The sequence below is a fragment of the Mustela lutreola genome, chromosome 4 (assembly GCF_030435805.1).
Source record: "Mustela lutreola isolate mMusLut2 chromosome 4, mMusLut2.pri, whole genome shotgun sequence".
Lineage (NCBI taxonomy): Eukaryota > Metazoa > Chordata > Mammalia > Carnivora > Mustelidae > Mustela > Mustela lutreola.
In genome coordinates this window covers 1698491-1721354 of record NC_081293.1, presented here as the reverse complement: position 1 = coordinate 1721354, position 22864 = coordinate 1698491, and the positions used below count along the sequence as shown (strand labels likewise).

The 22864-nt window shown below is 42.8% G+C and overlaps 1 protein-coding gene across 1 annotated transcript in view; it reads right to left on the bottom strand.

The window, feature by feature from the left end:
- TCERG1L (transcription elongation regulator 1 like) overlaps positions 1–22633 on the bottom strand; it is a 170570-nt gene extending 147937 nt beyond the window's left edge. Inside the window, exons 1-3 of the mRNA XM_059172575.1 lie at positions 22283–22633; positions 20045–20191; positions 19119–19299 (exon numbers count right to left, since the gene is read on the bottom strand). Coding sequence (XP_059028558.1) covers positions 19119–19299; positions 20045–20191; positions 22283–22627 — 673 coding nt within the window. The 5' untranslated portion in view covers positions 22628–22633. The remainder of the gene's footprint in view (positions 1–19118; positions 19300–20044; positions 20192–22282) is intronic.
- Between the last annotated feature and the right edge of the window lie 231 nt (positions 22634–22864).

Sequence of the window (22864 nt, the reverse complement as noted above, 5' to 3'; positions counted from 1 at the left end):
GGATTGCTGACATGTCACAGTAATGTGCTGAATTCTGGAAATAGTCCCACTTTACACAGAGAAATAGTGTCCCTAAGGTGGTACCATCAGCAAGCTGCAGAGTCATTTTAAACTCAGGCCACCTGCCCTCTGTAATGTCACTTCTCCAAAGCACACTTAAAAGTCACTCATTAGAGGATGACATCGGATGAGTGTCGTTCCTGCGCCGGCATTTCTCTGGCTTCCTGCAGAAGGCGCAACTCGCAGCGCTTCTTGGACAACCTCCCCCACACCCCCAGCAGTTTTCTCTGGGGCTGGAGGGAAGTGTCAACATACTGGCAGGTGCGCAGCAGACCCTGAATTGCTCACGCCAGTCTCAAGTCCCTTGAGGGCTTCCCGTTTCCCGAAAGAATCAAACACACTCACATCTTCCACTAAAATACCTGGTTTCCCATCAAACTCAGGCAGCGCGCTGCCCCCAACCAGCTCAGTTAAGCTGGGGATCCTAGACATCCCTGCTTAGGCTCTCGCTGCAGAAATCCCTGGGCCCTGGGCAGCCAGCTGGAGAGCTGAGGCCAAAGGATGGACGGCTGGGCCTCACGGTCTTGTTTCTGAGGAAGCCGGGCTGAGTCCAGAGGGCGGTGATGAGCCCCGCACATGTCCTGCTCGCCCCGCCTCACCCATCCCCAGTCCTGGAGGGGGCGGATCTGACCGTTGCGGGGGAGGGCTCTGTGGGGACACCACTGTCAGGAAGGTGTGCCACCCAAGGATCCACGGGCTATGTTTCCAAGGAGAACGAGAAAGAGACACCTGTCTGAGGCAGAGGCCCCGAACTGGGGCACCACTGCTTCCCCAGACAGGGCGAGGGCTGGGGTACGGAGCGCCACCGGCACACAGTCGCTTCTCTGTGACCCAGGTGGACACAGCTCCGTGGTCGGGTCCTGCCCGTCGTGCACAGCAGATGCACGGCCCCAGCGGCGGAGAATAGTCTCCTCTTCAATAGCACGGAGGAGAAAGCATTTTCTTGCATTTTATGGCCTTTTTTCTGATTATAGAAGAAATACCTTCTCATTAAAAAATGGAAAATAAAAGATACTCTATAGTTAGGCATAAAAGGCCTCATTTCTGCCTCCAGAAATAGGTTCGATCATTCTGGTGAGTCTCCCTGGCCTTCATCAGTGTGTGTGTGTGTGTGTGTGTGTGTGTGTGTACGTGTGTGCGTGTGTGTGAACGGAGCTCTTGAAATTGGGAACGCCCTGTCCATACACTTTGCAAGCTGCCTTTCAAACTTACCAAAACAAAACCAGAGCATTGCCTTTTGTCTAAATAACCTTCCACATCTGATTTTATTCATGGTGAAGACTATTTATTTTTTAACAACGAGTCCTAACTCATCTAACCAACTACCTAGTCATGGATATTTGAGATTTTATTTCCTCTTTTCAGTATTCTGCTATAAACATTGGGGTACAGTGTTCTGAATAGTGATGCACTGACTCTGTACATACGTATTTGTTCTTTCTCCAAGAGGTGGAATCACTGAAATGATATTAACTTTCTTAAAAGATTTGAAAGTCACAGTGCATGACCCATTACACACTACATTTAATAGCGTTCAGAATGAGCGCACACCCTACTGCATTTTTGCAAACACAGAGCAGCGCCAAGGTTTTTGGAAGTCTGTGCTAATTTAATAGGAATATTATATTTGGTGATTTAAATTTGCATCCTTGAATAACTTATGAGTAAAACACATACTGCATAATGATCATTTATAATTATTCTGTGAGTCATCTGCTTATGTCTGTCTATTTTTTACGACAGTATTAGACTATTGTCCCATATAACAATTCTTTTAACACTCATTTCATTAATCTATATGTAGATTAGTATACCAGCATCCCATTTTTAAAAACTGATGCCACTTTGGAATAAGAAGTTAAATCCATCTGACAGATTTTAAAGATATATATTTGCCCATCTCCTGTGTATTCCCTGATCAACACTTTAAAATGATTTTCTCACACTTCATAAAAGTAATATAATTAACATTCTATTATAGCCATAAACAAAGATGAGAACTGACATCCTCATGATGTTCCGTTGTCCTATCCAAACCTACAGTGAGTCTCTTCAGTTGAAAAGTACCAGTTTTGGCAAATTCTTCATTTCCTTTGTTTAGATTCATACACAGTGAAGGTTCTGAGGCCGTGGCCCGTCGATGGCTGCGTCCGGCACCACGTGCGTCTTCCACGTGCAAAGACAGCATTTTCCCTGCTGCGATCTCCAAATACGTGTCAACATGTAAGAAACATGCTGTCTTTTGTATGTTTATATCTTATCAATCCCTTTTGCTTAACTGCCTTCATAATTCTGAGAATTTTTAGGTTGAGTGTTGTGAGTTCAAAATATAAAGTTGTACAAACTTCAAGCTGAACTTCATATTTATGTTTCATTTCTTATTGTAATGGCTGGAACTTCCAGAAAACAGCGCAGTCAAAGATACATAGTGACTGATTTTCAGGGGAATGACAGTGATGTTTGCTGTGTGATGCGACAGCTTTTAGATAAATATGTGTCACGTTGAAGGTTTACCCTTCAGTTTTGCGTTTTCTCATGTTTTCAATGGTTGTTGAATTTTATCAAGCAATACATCGTCCTCAAATCCAATTAAGGAATATTCTTTCACATTAAACCTACTGATGGATGTTGTTGCCAATCCCTTTCTTGTCATTACATGATTTCTGCCACCATGAAATGTATCCAGTCGCTCCTGGCAGATGCTATTGTTACCATACTGTTACATTCTCATTAATACTTTTAGGATTTTTATAGCCACTTTTACAAGTGAGATCTTGTAGTAATGTATTTGCTTGTCTAAGTAATTTATTTGCTTCTCTTTTTTCCCCCTATTTTTGAGAAACGTTGGTTAAATGGGTAGCGGCTTTATAACCTACATCAGCAAACTACTATTCTCTACGTTCAGAAAGAAGCTCTGTGTCACAGAAGACTCTCCTTGGAGTTTGGAGACCTGACAGGTGACATGTGCGGAGCGCCTGGCGAGGGACGCAGGTGGACGGACCGCGACAGTGACCGAGATCTGTGAGCTGGCAGCCATCCCAGGAGGCAGGGGACTGGGGGCTGTGACCAGGCTGCCCCACCTTGATCCAGCTGAAGGGCTCACTGTGTCCCAGAAAACACTTCATCTAGTCATGAAAAAAAAAAAAAAAAGAAAGAAAGAAAGAAAGAAAGAAAAGAAAAGAAAAGAAAAGAAAAGAAAGAAATACTGATATTGACCAGGAATGTTTCCACCTGATATGTTTATTTTTTTCTGACCATGAGTGGGGTGAGTTGTTTTTTAATCAATATTTGTTTTTAAACTATGAATGTCTGTCTTTGTTTTTATCATTTTCCTCATTTTTCTCTAACTTCCTGATGCCTTGAAAGCGAGTTTACGCTGTGCCCGTGGTAGCACCATCGTCACTGGGGGCATAGGTTTCCGGGCCGGGGAGGAAGGTACCACTGGCCGCGAACTACCCCTCGGAACAGGTGCACGTCGCGTTTGGTTATTTTATAAAAGTCTTGTTTTTGTTGCGTTGATTTCTGCCTCATTCATTCATTTCTCGTCGTCTTCCGGCTTCCTTACAGCTCTCCCTCACTTGGGGAATCCGCGGCGCTGGGGCCGGCGGGGTCGCGCCGTCGCTGTGCTTTCTCGAATGCGCTTCCTCTGTTTTTTCCATTTTCGTTACGAAGCCCCCGCAGTGATGAAATAGAGGCCAGTGCGATGGCCCCCACCTCCCCAGCACCCTCGTTGCTCACCCCCACCCCGATTCCGGGCGGCCCCCGACCCCCTGCAGCTCCGGGCACCGGCTGCAGCACGCGCGCCCTGGGAGCCGAGGGCTCTTTTGGAAAGCGTGAGCATGGAACCCCTGTCACCCGACAGCTGCGCCAGACTAGCGCGGCCTCCTTAGAATTATTAATACCTACTTGTATTAAGTGTCCAGTTGTCTCACAGTTTTTTGGTTTGGTTTATTCAAACCAGGATCACAGGAATTTTGCATGTGTTACTGGAGAGGTCTCTAACGACTCTTCTTAAAAAGGAGTTGGCGCGTTCAGATACGATTTACGAATTCAGTCTTCCACGTGGAGCCATGCCGGTCTGGGACAACTGACCACAACCCCACACCATGCCCTCTGTGCCTCTGTAGTCAGGACGCCCCTCCCACCCCTAATCCCTGGAAACCACTGATCTGCTTTGGATCCGCAGTGTCGCTTTCCCTGGAACGTCCGGAAAAGCGCATCGTATGCAGCACAAGCGTCTGATCCTGCACTTCCCTTGGCGTCACGGCTTTGGGATTCGGTCGCCTTGCACCCGAGGTCCATCCCGATCACAGGCCATGATTTGGATGTGCCCAGGTTTGTCATTCATTCAACAATCAGTGAGTATGTGGATTGTCCCCAAGTTTGTTGCTCACCAAGAAAGCCAGTGTGCGCAATTGTGTATAGGTTTTCGTGTAGACATGCCTTTGTTTTTCTTGGGTAAATACCCAGCAATGAGATCACGGGGTACAGGACATGGGTGTGTTTACAAGAAACTGCCAAACTGATTTCCAAAGTGATCCTAACTTTCGCATTCCCAGCAGCAAGCTGCCCCACCTCTCCCCACGTACATGCCTCCACCTGTGTAGGGTTTCAATTACAGCTCTTCTAATATGAAGGGGAGGGTCTCAGTATGGATTTAGTCTGCATTTTCCTAATGGTAGAGAGCGCTGAGCATGTCTTCATGGGCTCAGCCACCACCCATATATCCTTGCTGGCGATGTGTCTGCTCACATATTTTGCCCATCTTCTTATTACTGACTTCTAAGAGTTCGTTGTATATTCCAGATATCAATTCTTTATCAGATATATGTTTTGCTAATCTATCTATGGGCTGTAACCAGGCTGCAGGACCTTGTGATTTTTCTTTTCATTTTATTAAAATTCCTTTCAATGAACAACAGGTAATTCTGATGAAGTACAATGTATCAGTACATTTTCCTTTATGGTTCAGGCTTTTGTGCCTAACGAGGAAGTCTTTCCCTAGTTCAAGGCTAAAATTTTTTTCTTTTATGTTTTCTTTCAGAAGTTCCAGGGTTTTTTGTCTTGCAATCAAGTCTATAATCTATTTTCAGTTAATTTTTGTATATGATGTACGGTATTGCTTAGGGTCTCTTTGTTTATTGTAAAGATGAATTGTTCCTAAACCGTTTATTGGAAAGGCAAACTTTCTCTATTAAATGCCTTGTAGCTTTGTCAAAAACAGATTAACCATCTATGTGTGTGTCTATTTCTGGAAGGTCTGTTACTATGTCTATTGATCTTTCTTCCTATGGGTTTGCCAATTATATAACACCTCCATTCCTGTAGCTTTATCGTAAGCATTCAAATCAGGTATGTATGATTCCTCTGCATTTTTGTTCAAAACTACTGTGGCTGTTCTGCTTTCTCCAGTTTCCCAGATAGAGCCAGCCTGTCGATTTCAACACACAGGGATTTTGTTTAGGATGACATACACTATAGATCAATTTGGAGAGAACTGATATCTTAACGTCATGGAGTCTTCTCGCCCATTGATATAAAATATCTCTCCATTTATTAATGTCCTTGATTTCTCCAATCAATGTCTCATGGTTTTCAGGACCGATGTTTTGTTAGGATAACCTGTAAATATTTCATGGTTTGAATGCTTTAATGATACTGCTATGTTATTTTAATTTCCAGTTGTTCATCAGCAGTACTACAGGAATACAATTGAATTTTCACATGAACCTTGTGTCCAGCAACTTGCTAAGCTCACTCATGAGAACTAGTAGCTTTTCGTAGACTCTTTGGGATAGTCGTAGGACAATCATTTTGTCTGTATACTGTCGGCACTTTGTATGTGTTCCTTCTGCCTTATTGCATTGTCTCCACCCAGAAGTTAGGACTTCTAGCAAGATTTCGCACAGGAACGGGAAGAGCACAAACACTTGCCTTGTTCTCCATCTTTGAGGAAAAAACACGAGACATTCACTACTAAATACAACACTGGCTGTGACTCTTTGAAGGTTGTCCTTTCTTAGTTGGAAGACATTCCCTTTAATTCTTAGTTGACTTGAGGGCACCTGGGGGCTCAGTTGGTTAAGTGTCTGCCTTTGGCTCAGGTCATGATCCCGGGGTCCTGAGATCAATCCCCATACTTTGCTCCCAGCTCAGTGGGAGCTTCTCCCTCTCCCTCTGCCACTCCCCCTGCTTCTATTCCGTCTTGCTCTCTCTCAAATAATTTTAAAATATTACAAAAAAAATTCTTAGTTGACTTAGAGCTTCGTTTGTTATTTTTTAAATCTGAATAGATGTTGAGTTTGATGAATGCATTTTCTGCATCTATTGAAATGACCATATTGCTTTTCTTCTTTATCTTTTTGATAAAGTAAATAACATTGATTTGCTAATGTGGACCCAGCATTGATTTCCTAGAAAGAGCCCTGCTTGGTCATGATGTATTATCAGTTTTATATATTGTTACCATCATGTTGAAGGCATCTGCATCTCGGTTTATGAAGTATATTGGTCTGTAATTGTCTCTTTGCACTCGTTGGTTATCAAATCAGAGGAATGGTGAGTGAATGAATGAATAATGAATGAATAAGTAAATTAATATCGGGCATTGTTATTCCTCCTTTTATTTTCAAACAAGGTTACTTTAATTTGGTATCATTTCTTCCTTAAATATTTGGTAGAACTCCACTGATGCTGTCTGGGTCTGGAGTGTTCTCTCTCGGAAAGATTAAAATTAAGAATTCAATATTTCTGACATATATGGTTCTATTGTGTTTTCTACTTGTTGAGTGAGCACAGGTAGCTGTGACTCACAAATGATTTGTCTCCATCATCTAAGCTGTTGAGCTTATTGTTAGGAAGTAGTAATATTTTCCTGTTTCATTTTTATAATGAGATCTATAGTGACATTTCTCATCTGATTCCTGATATTAATAATTGGTGTTGTCCCTCTTTTTTCATTTTTTAGGTAGGCTCCACGCCCAGGGTAGAGCCCAGTGTGGGCTGTGAACTCACAACCCTGCGATCAAGACCTGAGCAGAGACGGAGTCAGATGCTCACCTGACTGAGCCACACAGGCGCCCCTCTTTTTCCTCTTATTCTCTGTAGCCAGGGGTTCGTCAGTGAAGGAAAAGGAGGGGGAGGAAGCAGGAAACGGAGGAAGAAAGTGGTTTCGTTGATTTTCTCTGTATTTTCCTGTTTCCCGTTTCTTTGACGTCTGCTCTTTCAACACTATTTTTTCCGTCTGCTAGTTGCAGGTAATTAGCTCTCTCTCCTTTCTAGATTTTTAAGGTGGAAGCTTTAGATCATTGATTTCAGACCTTTCTTCATTTTTCTTCTCTTGATGAGAAAATATAGGTCTGGCTCCTGAGCCACTGTAAAGCGCATGACGCAGCATTGCTGACTGTAGTTGTGCCTCCGACCCCCGAAGGCCGCATCTGCCAGCCGCAGGTTTGTACACTTGGACCAACGTCGGCCCAACCCCCACTCCAACCTTGGGGACAGCAATTTCCTCTTTCTCTGAGTTCAGCTTTGAGAGATCCTGCGTGGAAGTGAGGTCAGACAGTACTTGTCTTTCTGCATCTGACTTACCTCACTGAACAGAATGCGCTCAGGGTCCGTCGTGTTGTCAGGAAGGACAGGATTCCTTTCTTTCTCCCGGCCGAGTGCTACTGCGTGAGTGTATTAGAGCGTATTACCACCTGAGGGACAAGACAGACACTGAGACTGTTTCTGTGTCGTGGCTAGTGTGAATAACGCCGCAGTAAACACGGGAGCGCAGGTATTGCCTCGAGATCAGGACTGCAGTTCACGTGACTGTATGCCCACAAGTGGACGGCTGGATCATAGGGTAGTTCTACCTTTAATTGTAGGGTTGAGCTCTAGAAGGTTTTGCTCCGTGGCTGCACCAATGACATCCCCACCGAGAGTGCTTGTCTTTCGGATCATGGTCATTCTGACAGGTGCGAGGTGACGTCTCATCGTGGGCTTGATCTGCATTTCCCAGGTGCCGAGTGATGGTGAGCACGTCTGTTGGTCATCTGCGTGTCTTCTTTGGAAAAAATGTCTAATTTAGTTCCTCTGCACATTTTTAAAATAGATGGCTTGTTGTTGTTGTTACTGACTTAGGAGTTCTTCATATATTTTGGATATTAACCCCTTAACCGAGGTCTGGCTTGCGAATATTCGCTCTCATTCTACGGGCTGCTGCATCGCTCTCCCTCCTCCTTCTTTTGCTATGCGGGATCTTTGAAGTTTCATGTAGTCTCACTTTTTAATTTTTGCTTTTGTTGCTCATGCTTTTGTGTTGTATCTAAAAGCTTGTTGCCAAGACCATCATCGAGGAGTTTTTTTCTTTGTTTTCATCAAGGGGTTTTACAGTTTGAGGTCTCATGCTTAAGTCTTTTTCATTTTTGAGCGTTGTAAAACAGAGGTCCAATTTTATCTTTTCGATTGAACTATAGTCGACATACAACATTAGAACAGTTTCAGATATAAGACAGAGTAATTCAACATTTATATATTATGAAATTTCACTTTTCTGCCTGTTTATATATTATGAAATTTTCACTTTTCCCAGCGCCATTTATTGAAGAGACTATCTCTTCCTCACTAATATTCTTGCTCCCTCGTCAAATGCTAGTTTACCATGTATGCAAGAGTTCGTTTTGGGGCTTTCCAAAGTCTATTTTGATGCCAGTACCGTGCCGTTGTGATTACTGTAGCTTGTATTATAGTTTGAAATCAGGACCTGTGGTGCCTCCAGGTTTGTTCTTTCTTTCTCGGGACTGCTTGGCCAGTCAGGGTCTTTCCTGGTTCCATAAATATTTTAGGATCTTTTCTATTTCTGTGGAAAATGCCATTGGAATTTTGATGGACATTGCACTGAATCTATGTAAGGCTTTGGGTAATTCTTCTGATCCATGAACACAGATGCATGTTTTTCCATTTGTTGTGTCTTCTCCAATCTCCTCCATCAAAGTCCTGTAGTTTCCAGAGTACGGATCTTTCATTTCTTTGGTTAAACTTATTTCTAAGTATTTTATGTTTTTTGTTTTGTTTTGTTTTGTTTGCTATAGTGAAAAGCAATCGTGATTTCCTTATTTCTTTTTTCATATATTATAGGAAATAGAAGAGCTGCTGATTCTGTTGATTTCTTATCCTGGGACGTTACTGAATTTATTGATTAGTTCCAACAGATTTTGGCTTAGTCCTTAGGATTCTCTCTGTATAAGATCACCTCATCTGCAAATAAAGACAATTTTACTCCTTGCTTTACGACCTGGGTGTTTTTTCTTTCCTCGTGCCTGATGGTTCCAGCTACGACATCCAGAACTATGTTGGATAGCGGCGGTGAGAGCCGGCACCTTTGTTTTGTTCCTGATCTTAGGGGAAAAGCCTTCAGCCTTTCACTCCGGAGTGTGGTGTTTGCTGCTGGTTGGTCACACAGGCCTTAATTATGTTGAGGGGTGTTCCTTCTGTCCTCCGCTCATCCAGCCCTTCGGTCGTGAGAGGACGTTGTATGTTGTGCTTCTCCTGCCCCTGTTAGGAGGGTCACAGGTTTCCGTTCTTCCGTCTCTTCACTCGACGCATCGTACTTACCACTCGGCGGACGTTGAACCATCCTTGTGTCCCAGCGATGGATCCTGCTTGACTGTGGCGTCCGCTTCCTTTGATGTGTTGAATTCAATTTGCTAGTATTTTGTTGAGAATGTCTTGTTTTTCAATATAGGAGTTTTAATGCTATACATTTCTGTCCAAATATGGCTTAAGCTATGTTTCACAGGCAGTTTTAAAATTGACTTTCACTTACATTCGATTCTAAATATTTTTAAATTTCCTCTCACTTCCTCTTTCAGCTACACATTACTTGTCAGGTTTTCATTTAATTTCCAGATATTTGAAAATTCTCTGGACTTGTTTTCAGGTAGGGACCCCCAAATTAATGATATTGTGGCAGAAGAACAAATTTTATATCTTTTATTATTTAATTAAAAGCTGTTGACTTGTTTTCTGGCTAAGAGTATGATTGACCTAGGTGCATCCCCCATATGCACACAAAAAACACACATGCCACCGGTAGGGAGAGCGTTCTATAAGTGTTCGTTGACCCGAGTTGGTGGACAGTGTTGTGTAAGTGTGCTCCGTGTCACTGATTCTTGGCCTTCCTGCTCTGTGGAATCCTGAGTGATGACTGCCAGCATCTCCAACTGCCCTCGTGTCTCTTTTTGTTCAATTCAACCCATCCTTGTTTCGGGCATATGGAAGTTCTCTCACAGATGCAGACGCATCTGTTAGCATTGTTATGCCTCCTCGTATGCTCTTAAGTATGTTTTGGTGGTTATGGCAATAGTTCATGTTCTGAATTCCAATCTGCCTAATACGAATACCCCACCTACTTCTGATCTGTATTTGCTGTGTATTTCTATGTTCTTACTTTTATCTATTCTACTTCTGTATTTTTTAAATGAGTTTCTTTTTATTTAAGATTTTAGTTATTTATTTGACAGAGAGAATGAGCACAGGTAGGCAGAGTGGCTGGCAGAGAGAGAGGGAGAAGCAGGCTTCCTCTCGAGGAGGGAGCCCCAAATGGGGTTCAACCCCAGGACCCTGAGATCATGACTTGAGCCGAAAGCAGAGGCTTAACCCACTGAGCCACCCAGGCACCCTTTCAATGATTTTCTTGAGAAAATCATATATTTGAGGATGAATATCTGCCTTTAATTGGGGAGCTTAAACCTTTGTACTTAAATCTACCATCTTGTGGTTGCTATTTTTTTAAAAGATTGTATTTACTTATTTGACAGACAGAGATCACAAGTAGGCAGAGAGGCAGGCAGAGAGAGAGGAGGAAGCAGGATCCCCGCTGAGCAGAAAGTCCGATGCGGGGCTCGATCCCAGCACCCTGAGATCATGACCTGAGCCAAAGGCAGAGGCTTTAACCCACTGAGCCACCCAGGTGCTCGTGGTTGCTATTTTTTAAAATATTTGTTCCATCTGTACTTTGATCCTTTTCTTTCTTTTCCAGCCTGCTTTTGTGTCATTTGTTATGATTCTAATTTTATCTCCACTATTGTTTTATTAGTTACAACTTTTTAAATAATTTTAAGAGTTCACTCTATGCTTTGTAATATGTACTGACTTTATCAGAATTCACCTCCAAATAATATTATAAAACTTACTCTACGGTTTAATAGCCTTGCAGCTCCATACTTCCTGTTCCTCCTTCCATCATTTGTGGTTACTGACATATATTTTAATTTTTACTTGGAGATACACATCTATTATTTCACTACTGCTTATTCCTTATACAGTTAGTTATCTTTTGGAGCAATTAAAAAAGGACAACTTACGTTTACCTTACCGTAGCTTATCTCTAGAACTCTGTGTTTCTTCTTGCACAGTTAGCTTCTCCCTCCGATTATATAACTTCTGCTTGATAAGCTTCCTTATAATTTCTTGAATACAGGCTGACAATGAATTCTCTTCAGCTTTAGTTTGTTTGGAAAAAATATTCATTTCACCTTATTTTTGAGTGCTGTTTTTGTTGCTACAATATTTTTATTTCAGTCTTTTAAAAATGTCCTTTGGTGCCTTCCGGCTTCTATAGGTTCTGACAGTAAAACTCTTGCAATTTTAAGATTTGTTTCTATATATGTGGTGTGGTTTTTTTCCTTTAGCTGTCTTCAAGATTTATTTTTAATCTTTGATTTGTCTAGTTTTCAGTCCTGGGAGCTTGCTGAATTTGGAGTCATGTTTTGATCAGTTTCGTAATTTTTTTTTTTTTTATCTCTTCTGGTCATTATTTCTTCAAATATTTTTTCTGCCATATTTTCTCTCCTTCTCAGACTTCAGTTATATGTATATTAAACCATTTGTTATAAATGTCATAGTGCTGAGAAAGTATCCTCTATTTATTTTTTTCACCTGTTTTATCTTTGTGTTACAATTTCAGCAATTTCTAATGACCTATCTTAAGTTCACTCATCCCTTCCTTGGATGTATCACATCTACTCATGAATCCATTGAAGTAATTCTTAATTTCTCATACCATGCTTTTTTCAGATTGATTTTTTCTTATATTTTCCATATCTGTGATGAAATTCTCCATCTATTTATGTAGTTTTCCCTCCTTTCCTATTAATTCATGAAGATATTAATCATAGTAATTCAATGTCTCTATCTGATAGTTCAGTATCTGTGTCATCTGAGGATCTGGTTCTGTTGCTTATTTTATCTCTTGATTATGATTTATCATCTCTTGCTTTGTTTGTGTGTCTTATAACTTTTTAGTTGAATGCCATACGTGATGAGTAGAACAATAGAGGGTGCAATGAATAGGATTTACTCCTATAAATGGGCACCCCTTTTCTTCTGTGAAGCTGCTAGTAAAGGAGGTATGTCCATATATTTGAGTGCTGACCTGGATTTGGACTTCATTGCTGCAGTAGCCTGTAACACCCTATAGGCTTCAAACCCCTTTAATGATGACTTCTGCTTGGGGAGGTTCTGGGGTATCTGACAGACTTTCTTAATATTTGTGCTCCCCTCCTTCAGTTTGCAGCCACCCTCCTATTTCTGCATCACAAGTAAGGGTCACTCTCCGTGTCTTGCCCTGCAACACCAGCAAATGGCTGTTGCTCTCATTCATCTGCTTAGTGGACAGCAGGCCTGGTCCAGTCTCAGACCCAGATAACCTTCTTATTGGGGCTTTAAGTATAAGAATTTCCTAATGTTTCTGCTTCTTTTAAAAAAGTTGAGGGATTTTGAGTTTGTGCTCATGTTTCTCATTTCTCTTCTCCCCAGTTATATCAGTACATTTTGGGGTTGTCCATTCAGATTATAATTATTATTGTAATTCCTTCTCATCAAGAATATTGCTTAGAATTATTCACCTACTCCTGTAACGAAATTAAAAAGTATTCTATGTGACAAGGCAGATTATTTATAATTACAGATATTCTGAAACCTGACTAGCCCCATTCTTAGTTTTTGCTTTAGATTAATTTCTCAGTTGGTGGAGGAAATTAAAGAGAGACTATACATTTTTATGATATAAACTTTTCCCAAATTTCTCATATTCTATAAAAGGATTCTAAAGTGTCATGATTTTCTAAAGTGTTGGTGCTGTCCTGATTTGGAAATCAGAGGAAATGTAAGATCAAGTCTGCTTTTTAAAATTTAACTGGTGACTGCTTGAGAAAAGAGGACCAGCACATCCCACATAACCATATAAAAGTAGACAAAGTCAAAACATAAATGGAACAGCAAAAGAATAAAAACAGATTAAAAGAAAGGACTTACAGAGAACACACTGATGGTCACCAGAGGGGTGGGGGGAATGGGTTAATTGTGATGGGGTTAAAGGGGTGCACTTGTCTTTAGAACACCAGGCGCTGTATGGAAGCATTGAATCACTACATTGTACACCTGAAACTAATATTATACTGTATGTTAAATAAGACTAAAATAAAAACTTTAAAAATAATAAAAATAAAGGAATTACAAGATACCATTAGAAACAAGATACAATAATATAACAGAAGAAATTAAAAAAAAACAGGAAAGCAGACATAAATATGCTCAACTACATCTTTAAGAGGCAAAGGCAGAGACTGTGCCTTTCAATAGTGAACCTGAGCTTAAAACAAAAGACGAGGCAAAACCCACAGGAGAAACAATGCGGAGATGTAGCATAATGCAGCCAGAAGAAAAATAACATTCCCTGGAGAATTTGAGGCGAAAACTTTGGTGTGACAAAGCTGATCTGTTGCTCATTTGAGAACATGTTTCCCTTACTGATGCATGTGTCTGACTTCCCTGTTGGAATACATTTCTTCAATCACAGACTTTTGTCCTCATAATTCTCAAAAGCTCCCCCACCAACTAACGGTGTCTGGTGCTGAAGAATGACATGAAGCTACGTCCGCTTCTGGGTCAAGCGGTGCCTCTCCCTCTCATGCATACAGTTCATCAGGACATAGTGGGTAAGACACATGGTGCAGCCACACTGCACACCCCTGCTGCTCTCGGTGTTGCATGGAGGCCGGAGACAAATCGATGTGCTGTTTGCTTTCTATTTTACGTATCACCTCATCTCATCATCCTCATCTCTTGTTCCAGAAACGCATGCTTGAGACTCTTCCTGCACTGTCTTCCATCATTACATCCAGAATCAGCTCTTCTCTTTAAGGATTTTAATTGCCAGCGTTCAAAAGTTCCCTTGCATTCTCTTCTCGCATCTGACTATCTTTCTGCATGACTTTGCATCTTGGCTGCTCTCTTTTGATCTTATTTTTTGCTGCTTTTCTATAACACTCTTTTTTTTTTCTAATAAGGTAAACCGAATGTTAATTTATCCAAAATATTTATCAGTTCCCATGCAAGAACCTGTTCCTAGGTTAGTTTCTCTTCCACATCTTTTGAATAAAAGAATCTTTTATGGAGCAGAATATGATTAGGCTCCCCACCCCATCTTCCATCAGCTTTCTCTCTCTCTCTCTCTCTCACTGGTCATCTTTGAATGAGGTCAGTTTGACTTTTTTTCCACCAAGGTGTTGGTAGAATCAGGTTCTTTGATTTTAAGCTAAAGGGCAAGGTTGTACAGACAACTTTTAGACAAATCTCCACGTTACACCAAACTACTATTTCATACATCTTTACTGGACAGAACCTCCCTTTGCTTGACACTCTGAATCTAAGTAATTTTCTTTCTGAGCACCTGAGGGACCCAGAAGTTCTCCTTTTTACAAGTACGGAACAGAGATTCCAGAGGAAGCATGGTTCCCACACCGGCCCTGTCTCCTCTTCTGCTTGCTATCATCCTTGTGTCCTAAGATGTGGTGCAACCCTTCTCCTCCCTGGAAAGATGGGCTCCCCGCCTGCTGCATGAGAGAAAGGGGATGTCGGTGGAAGAGAGAAAGCAAAGACACCGACCTAAGTGTGGGGGAGCTCCTCAAGAGAAGAGTGTGTCTGTGCGGGCGGCCCACTGACTCTCCTCCCCAGCAGTCTTGCCTTGAATCAATTTCCTAGATCTGGGAATGAATGAGTCCTGGCTTATTTCTCAATTCAACCCATTCACACTGTAATTAGGGATAATTCCTTAAAAAGCCGCTAAATTATTCATTAGAGACTTAAGTTTCTAGTACAGCTGTAACTTTGCATATTTTTAAAATGCTTGGATTTACTTTTCAATGAGAAAAATGCTCTGTCTTCTCTGTGTCTGCTTCACTTTGCTGAAGGAACAAAGGATCCCGAGCCAAGGAAAGAGGGAAAATTCCACAGCACCCTGTAAAGAGCCGGGGCTTACACACCACCCAGTCCAGTGGGATCATGGGGCTCACAACTGCTGCCCCTTCCTTGCTCCCTGCCCCTCTCTGTCTTCTTCTGTGGTGTGGCCACACTCAGCCACGTGTGATGACCAGACACATTTCTCATGTGTTTGTCTCTTGGCACATTCTATGCCCTTCGTTTGGAACCCCATTCCCTCTCCTGCCCTATCCAAGTTCTGCTAAGTCTTGGAGATGTGTGTCAGGTGTCATCACCTCCCCCCCGGGGGTGGGCCCTCTCCTGATGATCCCCATCCCGAGACCTCCTCAAAGGTCCACAGTGAGCATACAAGATCCATGTTGCATGATCTCATCTTCTGACTTGCCTGTTCCCCACTGGAGCATGACCTCCCTCCCAGCACCCTGCATGGCTGGCAGGAGCGTGGTCCAGGGAATGAAGCAAGAGTATGATATAAACCATTAGGTTCCAGGATGGAAAGCAGCCAATGTGCTTCTCTCAGATTTGCATATGATGGCAGAGCGGCCCTAGTACCTTCAATATAAGTGAGTCTAATACAGATCAAAATGAAGTAAGGTCCTTTATAATATTTATTAGGCTTCAGATGACTTATCTAAATTCACAGCTATGCTAATATTACATGAGACCCTGTTGCTGTGCACTCAGCTACCCAACAACACATCAGGTTGTGAGATATTAACACAAGTCTCCAAGGCCACCCAACACCGCCATCCCTGCCTGTTTCAATGTCTAATCCAGTTCAATGAACGGCGCAATTAGTCAAACAAAGCTGCTATCTATGTCTTATCTTTGGAGCTCATGGCACATATTGACCTTGTCCTGCATACAAAACATGACTCCCAAAGTGATTATTACACAAAATTACTACCCACCCAAGAAAGGAAAATGAGCTTCGCTCACTAGACCTATTTAAAATGAGGGGGTTTGACTCATTCTTCTGTTTCTTTCGGAGTTCTGATGGTGTTCCTTTGATTAATTGAAATCAGATCAATAAAACATATCTATCATATAAAACCATTGACTTACAAATAGAACAGTGTATAACAAGGTTGATGAACTTAAAAATCAACTATATGTCATATTTGTACATGATATATTAATAGAAGATATGCAATGTTTTATATTTTAAATGTATAACTATATAACAAAAATAAATGTAATATCTAAATTTATTGATCTATAATAGGATAAAAAATTTAATAGCAATTTTTGAAAGAGAGAGAGAGAAAGATCCTGAGTGGGTGAGCAGGTGGTGGGGGTGGGAGAGGCCAGAGAGAGGGAGAATCCTAAGCAGTTTCTGTGCCCAGCAGGGGGCCTGACCCAGTGCTTGATCTTATGACCCCAAGATCGTGGACTGAGCTGAGATCAAGAGCCCACTGCTCAAGCAGCTGGGCTGCCCAAGCGCCCCTTCATGATTACTTTTACCAGTATTCCGGAACTTGACCTGTAACATGGTTCAGTGCATTTTTATTTTCTTAACTCTGGTGAACCTACAACGATGTGTCTTTGTTAGCTGACCTGGAGCTGACTTTGCCTTCTGCAGTTACGAGCTCTCTTCCCCGCTTCTCTGTTAAGCAGTTAGTAACACACAATCCACCCCTTCAATACCTTGTTTGTACACAGGGCATTTAACACCTGCTTTCCACAACAGTAGTTCCTAAAGATTCTGAAATTTATTTAAAAATTCAAAATTTTCACAAAGTTTGAAAACTCCCATCTCAAACACATGCATTTAACTGTTATTAAATTACCTCTAGGGACAGACACATTTCTCTCCAAAAGACAAGTAAAAATGTAAGTCTTATATTCTTATGGGTTATAAGTTCAAAAACAAAAACAAAACCAGGAAAAACAGAAGCAGAGATTTTTCAGATAGTGGACCAGGTCAGAGTGATTATTCTATTATCAACCATTCTATTATCAACTAGAACATGCCCTTTAAAATAAAGTAGTCAAGGGCGCCTGGGTGGCTCAGTGGGTTAAGCCGCTGCCTTCGGCTCAGGTCATGATCTCAGGGTCCTGGGATCGAGTCCCGCATCGGGCTCTCTGCTCAGCAGGGAGCCTGTTTCCCTCTCTCTCTCTCTGCCTGCCTCTCCATCTACTTGTGATTTCTCTCTGTCAAATAAATAAATAAAATCTTTAAAAAAAAAAAACAAAAAAAAAAAATAAAATAAAATAAAATAAAGTAGTCAAAAGTCAAAGGTAAAATGAGCATAAATCTGCTTTAAATAAAGTATGAGATGTTGGCCACACAACAAACAATATCCATACGAGAGAAAATCTGTTAGTTGCCACGAGCGTCCTTAACTATGTATTTAACACGTTCATAGTAAAGGTTTTCTTTTTTTAAGATTTATTTATGTATTTATTTATTTGACAGCAAGAGACACAGTGAGAGAGGGAGCACAAGCTGGGGCAGTGGGAGAGGGAGAATGTGCTTCCTGCGGAGCAGGGAGCCCAATGTAGGGCTCATCAGAGGACCCTGGGATCATGACCTGAGCCAAGGGCAGACTCTTAACGACTGAGCCCCCCGGGTGTCCCCATAGTAAGGGTTTTCTAAAAAGAGGAGCAGGTATACCGAGAAATGTCTCTGTGATACTCAAGGATGGTACGTGAGCCATCTGAAGTCATGGAGTCCTTACGTGATACGTGTAATCTGATCATCCTGTATGGTCATTGAATTAAATAGGAAACAGGACCATCTTAGCCTAAAATGTTTATAAATGTATGCGTGATATGTATGCAGATTTTAATGACTCAGTAATGCACCACTGCAAGGACAGAAGGCAAGTTTCAGTCAAGAACTATCAAAGCCTGTGACAAACACGAATAGTTGAGCTGTTCCTCCTGATTTATTACTAAACAAGGTCTCTTCCAAACTAGAACATGCAAGGTAGGCAGAGGGAGAAGGAGATAAATACATGTCCTAAACTGGCACGGTGTTATCCACAGGAACACATCCTTGTTACTGAATTTTACAGACGCACATTGAGAAAAGCTTGGTAGGTAGGAGATTACAGGAAGATAATGTAATTCTGAAGTCATAAAATATTCCATAATGGAAGGCGTTGCAAGATCATCTTGGCATGGACAACGCTCGCTTTTATACTATGATCTATGTTAAGGTGATTTTAAAAATCAATTTAAAAATTCATAAGATGATTTTATTCTCCTGTTGCTACATAGGTTTATTATACAATCTTTCATCCAGAGATTATTTCATGAGAGTCTGTTCCAGGACAAATGTTCTTTCAGGCCACTAGGCTCCAAAGATAGAACAAAATCCATCTTCTAAACAGTGTATTTTTATAGGTCCTTCCCAATATCACCCCCAGCATGCAGGCAAAACTCACAAACATCTTTCAGGTGCCCCCGCCCTGCAGACCAGGGAGCTTGGCTACATGAGCCCTATGCCACACGAGGAACGTGCGGGCAATGACCTGTCTGATCCATTAGTACTCCTATTAAGAGCAGAAGACTCAGCCCGAGCCTAAAAACTGAGCACTGAGAACTGGGGTTCTATCAAAATCCCCTCAGCCATACCTTGATCTTAAAAACAGATTCCACAGTCTAAAAACACAACGAAAAAACTACTCAACACCCGATTTCTTTATAAAAAAGAATCATGTTCATGAAAAAAAGTTACAACATGAAATAATCATTTTGCTAAAATGACAAATATAGTTTTCATACCTAAAACTAACTTATGACTAAAGCAGAAACCAAAAATAATATGTATTTGGGGCACCAACCTGGTATTAGCGGAGGTGCTAACAGCCCCGTGGGAAGAGACCAGGAGGCAGGAGCTGGTCTGGATAGAGACAGGGCGACTTGGTTCGCCAACAGATGAGGCTTTTCATGCCCACGGAACAACCTTGACTCCTCAGGATATATCCACGTTGAGTCCAGAGCAAAGGAATTATTAAAAAAGATCTGTCCAAAAATAAAGCGAGCATAACACGTAAGAAAAGACACATGATAAAAGCTAAACCCTGCTGTAAAATAGTTCTCTTTCTGACATTGATCAAATACTGGGGATTCTGTAAGTGGGACCCTCTAAAGGCATCATCCTAAACCCTGAAGATCCATGGTGCCGACAAGAGTCACCTTCTAGATGAAGTCTCCTGGGCCAGTCTTCTACCATTGACGTGCTTAATTGAGCCTAGCGGCCAGTCTACAAATGGAAGAATCCCTCAGTGAGGTAAACAGTGTGCCGTGGGAAAGTCACCATATTACTTGTCTTTAGTTTTCAAGTAAACACAGTGTGGCACTTAAATTTGAATCCAAAAGCTAACATAAATCATCAGAAAGATGAACACTTAAAGCAGTAACAGCAAGAAAAACCTCATAAAATTTGTACTTAAAGTATACAATGTTTAAGACTATATTTTGATCAATGCTTACAGATCTAAAAACTGAAAAAAAAATTTTCAAGTGGATTCTGATTCAGAAGTAGAAACTTTTCATGGCTCCAGGGAATCCAGATTTTTCAGTTAAAACAAAAGAACCCCCCACCTCTGCTGGTGTTTTTGAACAGATTGACCTTATTCTGAAAAGATTTATCTCTAGACCTAGATATTGCAATTAGAAAACACACAATGTTTTCTGCTGTTATGGAAATGCCCAACAAATTAATAATTAATGGCCCATTCATCTAATTAAACTACTTGCATTTTACCTTACAATTGGGTATCCTTTTTTCTATCCAACTTTTCCCAACAGGAGGTGGAAGGGCAGACGGGCAGACGTGTGGGAAAACGGGCACCAACTCCACAGTGGGAGAGGGAGAGAGTCCTATGGACGGAGAATAGCCACCGCACAGCCACTGAAACCCAAGAAAACACAAGGGAGTGCTCGTTAGCCTAAACCTATCAGCTACTTTGTACCACAAGATGTTAAAGCATAGCAGCTTTAAGAAAATAATTTTAAAATATATGTATTCGATTAGGAGAGAAATTCCTCCTTTCAAGAGTGAAGAAAAACCATAAATAATCACAAATTTTCAAAATGTATTAAAGCTTTCATATTGGAATCATCACAAAGCATCACCAACATTGCATTCTTCGATACTGGGAAAGAATTTCTAAGCACAAAGCCATGAGAATATGGTAAGAAATGGGTTTCTACCCTGAGATAATGAGAAACCACAATGGAGAGATGAAATGCTGGGTATTCCTTCTATAATTCTGGAATTCTTTTCACAAGCAAGTAGGAAGCTCTATTTTATGATAATGCTTTCAACACAAATTCTTGTATTAATTACACTTATCATTGAAAAACCAACACAACTAATAGTTTCAAAATAAAATTATCTCAGGGGTTAGGATTCAAAGTTTCCCAAGGTTCACAAATGCAAATACACTCCAAGGCAGAGAAAATATAAGTGAGCTTATCAGACAACTGAAGATCCCGATGCACAGAACAGAACAGCAACATTGGAGGGGGAGCAGACATTTAGGAGATAGTCTCTCTAATTTAAATAACTGAGTCGTCATCAGTGGAGAACTAATAAGATTATTGTTTGATGGTATGGAACACTTTGATATTTATTTGTTTTAAAATTGTAAAAGCTTCTTTGATCTTCCTGTTAATGTGAAAATATTCTTCTGGCTCTAAATATTGTTATTGAACAGAAAATATGTAGCACAAAATATTTAAGAGATAAGTTTTTTTAGATTTTTCTGTTTAAATACACACACACACACACACACACACACACACACACACAAATGCAGTGTTCCCTACTGAAAAAAAAAACTGTAGTTCCTTGACATTATATACCTCTAGTGGTAGGACTCTGATATAACAACCTTTTCAAAACATGGGAAAAGCTACCGACGTTTATTCGATAAAACCCAATACGAACTGCATCACATATCAGAACGTGATACCCGGCACCTTATATGTGATGTATCCTTAAGTCTGAAGACCAATTTAGGAGGACTTTAACAACATTTTTTAGAAAAGCTCACGAGATAATATTGGAATTAAATTAATTAAATGCTGTATTCTAACACACCACTCATTTGAATATGCTAATGAGGACAATCTTGGGAATAAAATACATGTTATTCCCTGATTTAAATGCATCTGCATGTTAGACAGCAAACAATGGGTCTTGCCAAAACCAGCCTGCCCTGCTCTGTGGCACCATTAATCAAAGGTACAGTCACTTTTTCTTTTTAATACCACGTTTTAAACCCCAAACTCTTCTAGAGTGCAATATGGCATTAGCTAATTTAGTGGACTCAGGCTGACCTAGGTGGAAGGGAAAATCGCCGGCAATATTTCTCAGTATTAAAGACAGGATTTCCTTGCCGGCTCCCATTGGTTTGAATTCTCTTAAGCATTGTTCTGAGTCTATTGTAAAATTTAAAAAAAAAAGAAAGAAAGAAAAAGAAAAAAAGGGGGGGGGGCCCAGATCAGAATCAGAAATAGCTACTGATTCCCAGCTTGCTTTTCAAGTCTGGCAGAGACTGTAAAAGTATTAACTTCCCGGCGATTCGTCAGCCACAGAACGCGGCTGCAACGCGGGGCTCCAGCGGCCGCTACTTCAGCACCGCGCTCTGGACAGCGACCCCGGCCCCCGAGAAAGTTGCGGCCAGGGCGGTCCCAGCTCCCGCCCGGGGCGCGGAGTCCCCAGCGCCCGGCCCGGGGCCGCGAGGACGTGCGGCCGAAACTGCCGGGAGGCAGAGCGGGACGTCGAAGCATGAACTTTGTTGCCGACGCATGGCTGCCAGGCTGCGCCCTGATGGCTCGAGGAGCCGAGCACCGCCGCGGGGAGGGCAGGGCGCGAGCCGCAGGGCCAGGGCCGCCCGGGGGGCCACGCGAGGGCCGCGCCCAGAGGGACGGAGCGGGGCTGGGGGGGCAGCCGGCGACCCCCCCCCCCCGGATCCCGGGGCCGGGGACACGTTACCTGCCCGTGGAGCAAGGGGTAGTGGTGCACGGAGGCGGCGGCGGCGGCGTGGTCTGGCGCAGAGGGCAGCGGCAGCAGCGGCAGCAGGGGCTCGCCGGGGGCTTGCCAGCCGGGCAGCCCCGGGAGCAGCGGGCCGGCGGGGGGCTGCGCCGAGGCGAGCAGCACGGGCGGGGGCGCGACCCCGGCGCCCAGCCGGAGCAGCCCGGCCGAGCCGGGAACCATCCAAACCCAGGGCGGCGGCGGCGGCGGCGGGTCTGCATTCATCGGCCAGAGGAGAGGCTGCCGCCGCCGGGGCTGCTGCTGCAGCTGCCGCCGCCGCCGCTGGAGCCTGGCGCCCACCAGCATCCTGCATCCCCGCGCGGGCGGCGGCGGCGGGGGCGGCGGGGGCGGCGGGCGCCCGAGGTGCGGGCCGGCGGCGGCGCGGGCTCCGGAGCCAACTCACTTGGTTCCGCGGCGCGGCCGCTCGCTCCGCCCCTGCCCCGCGCGGGGAGCCCCTCCTCCCGCCCGCCGCCCGCCCCTCCGAGCGCGGCCCGCCCGCGCCGCCGCCGCCGCCTCCCCGGCCGGGCCGGGCCCGCGCGCCCC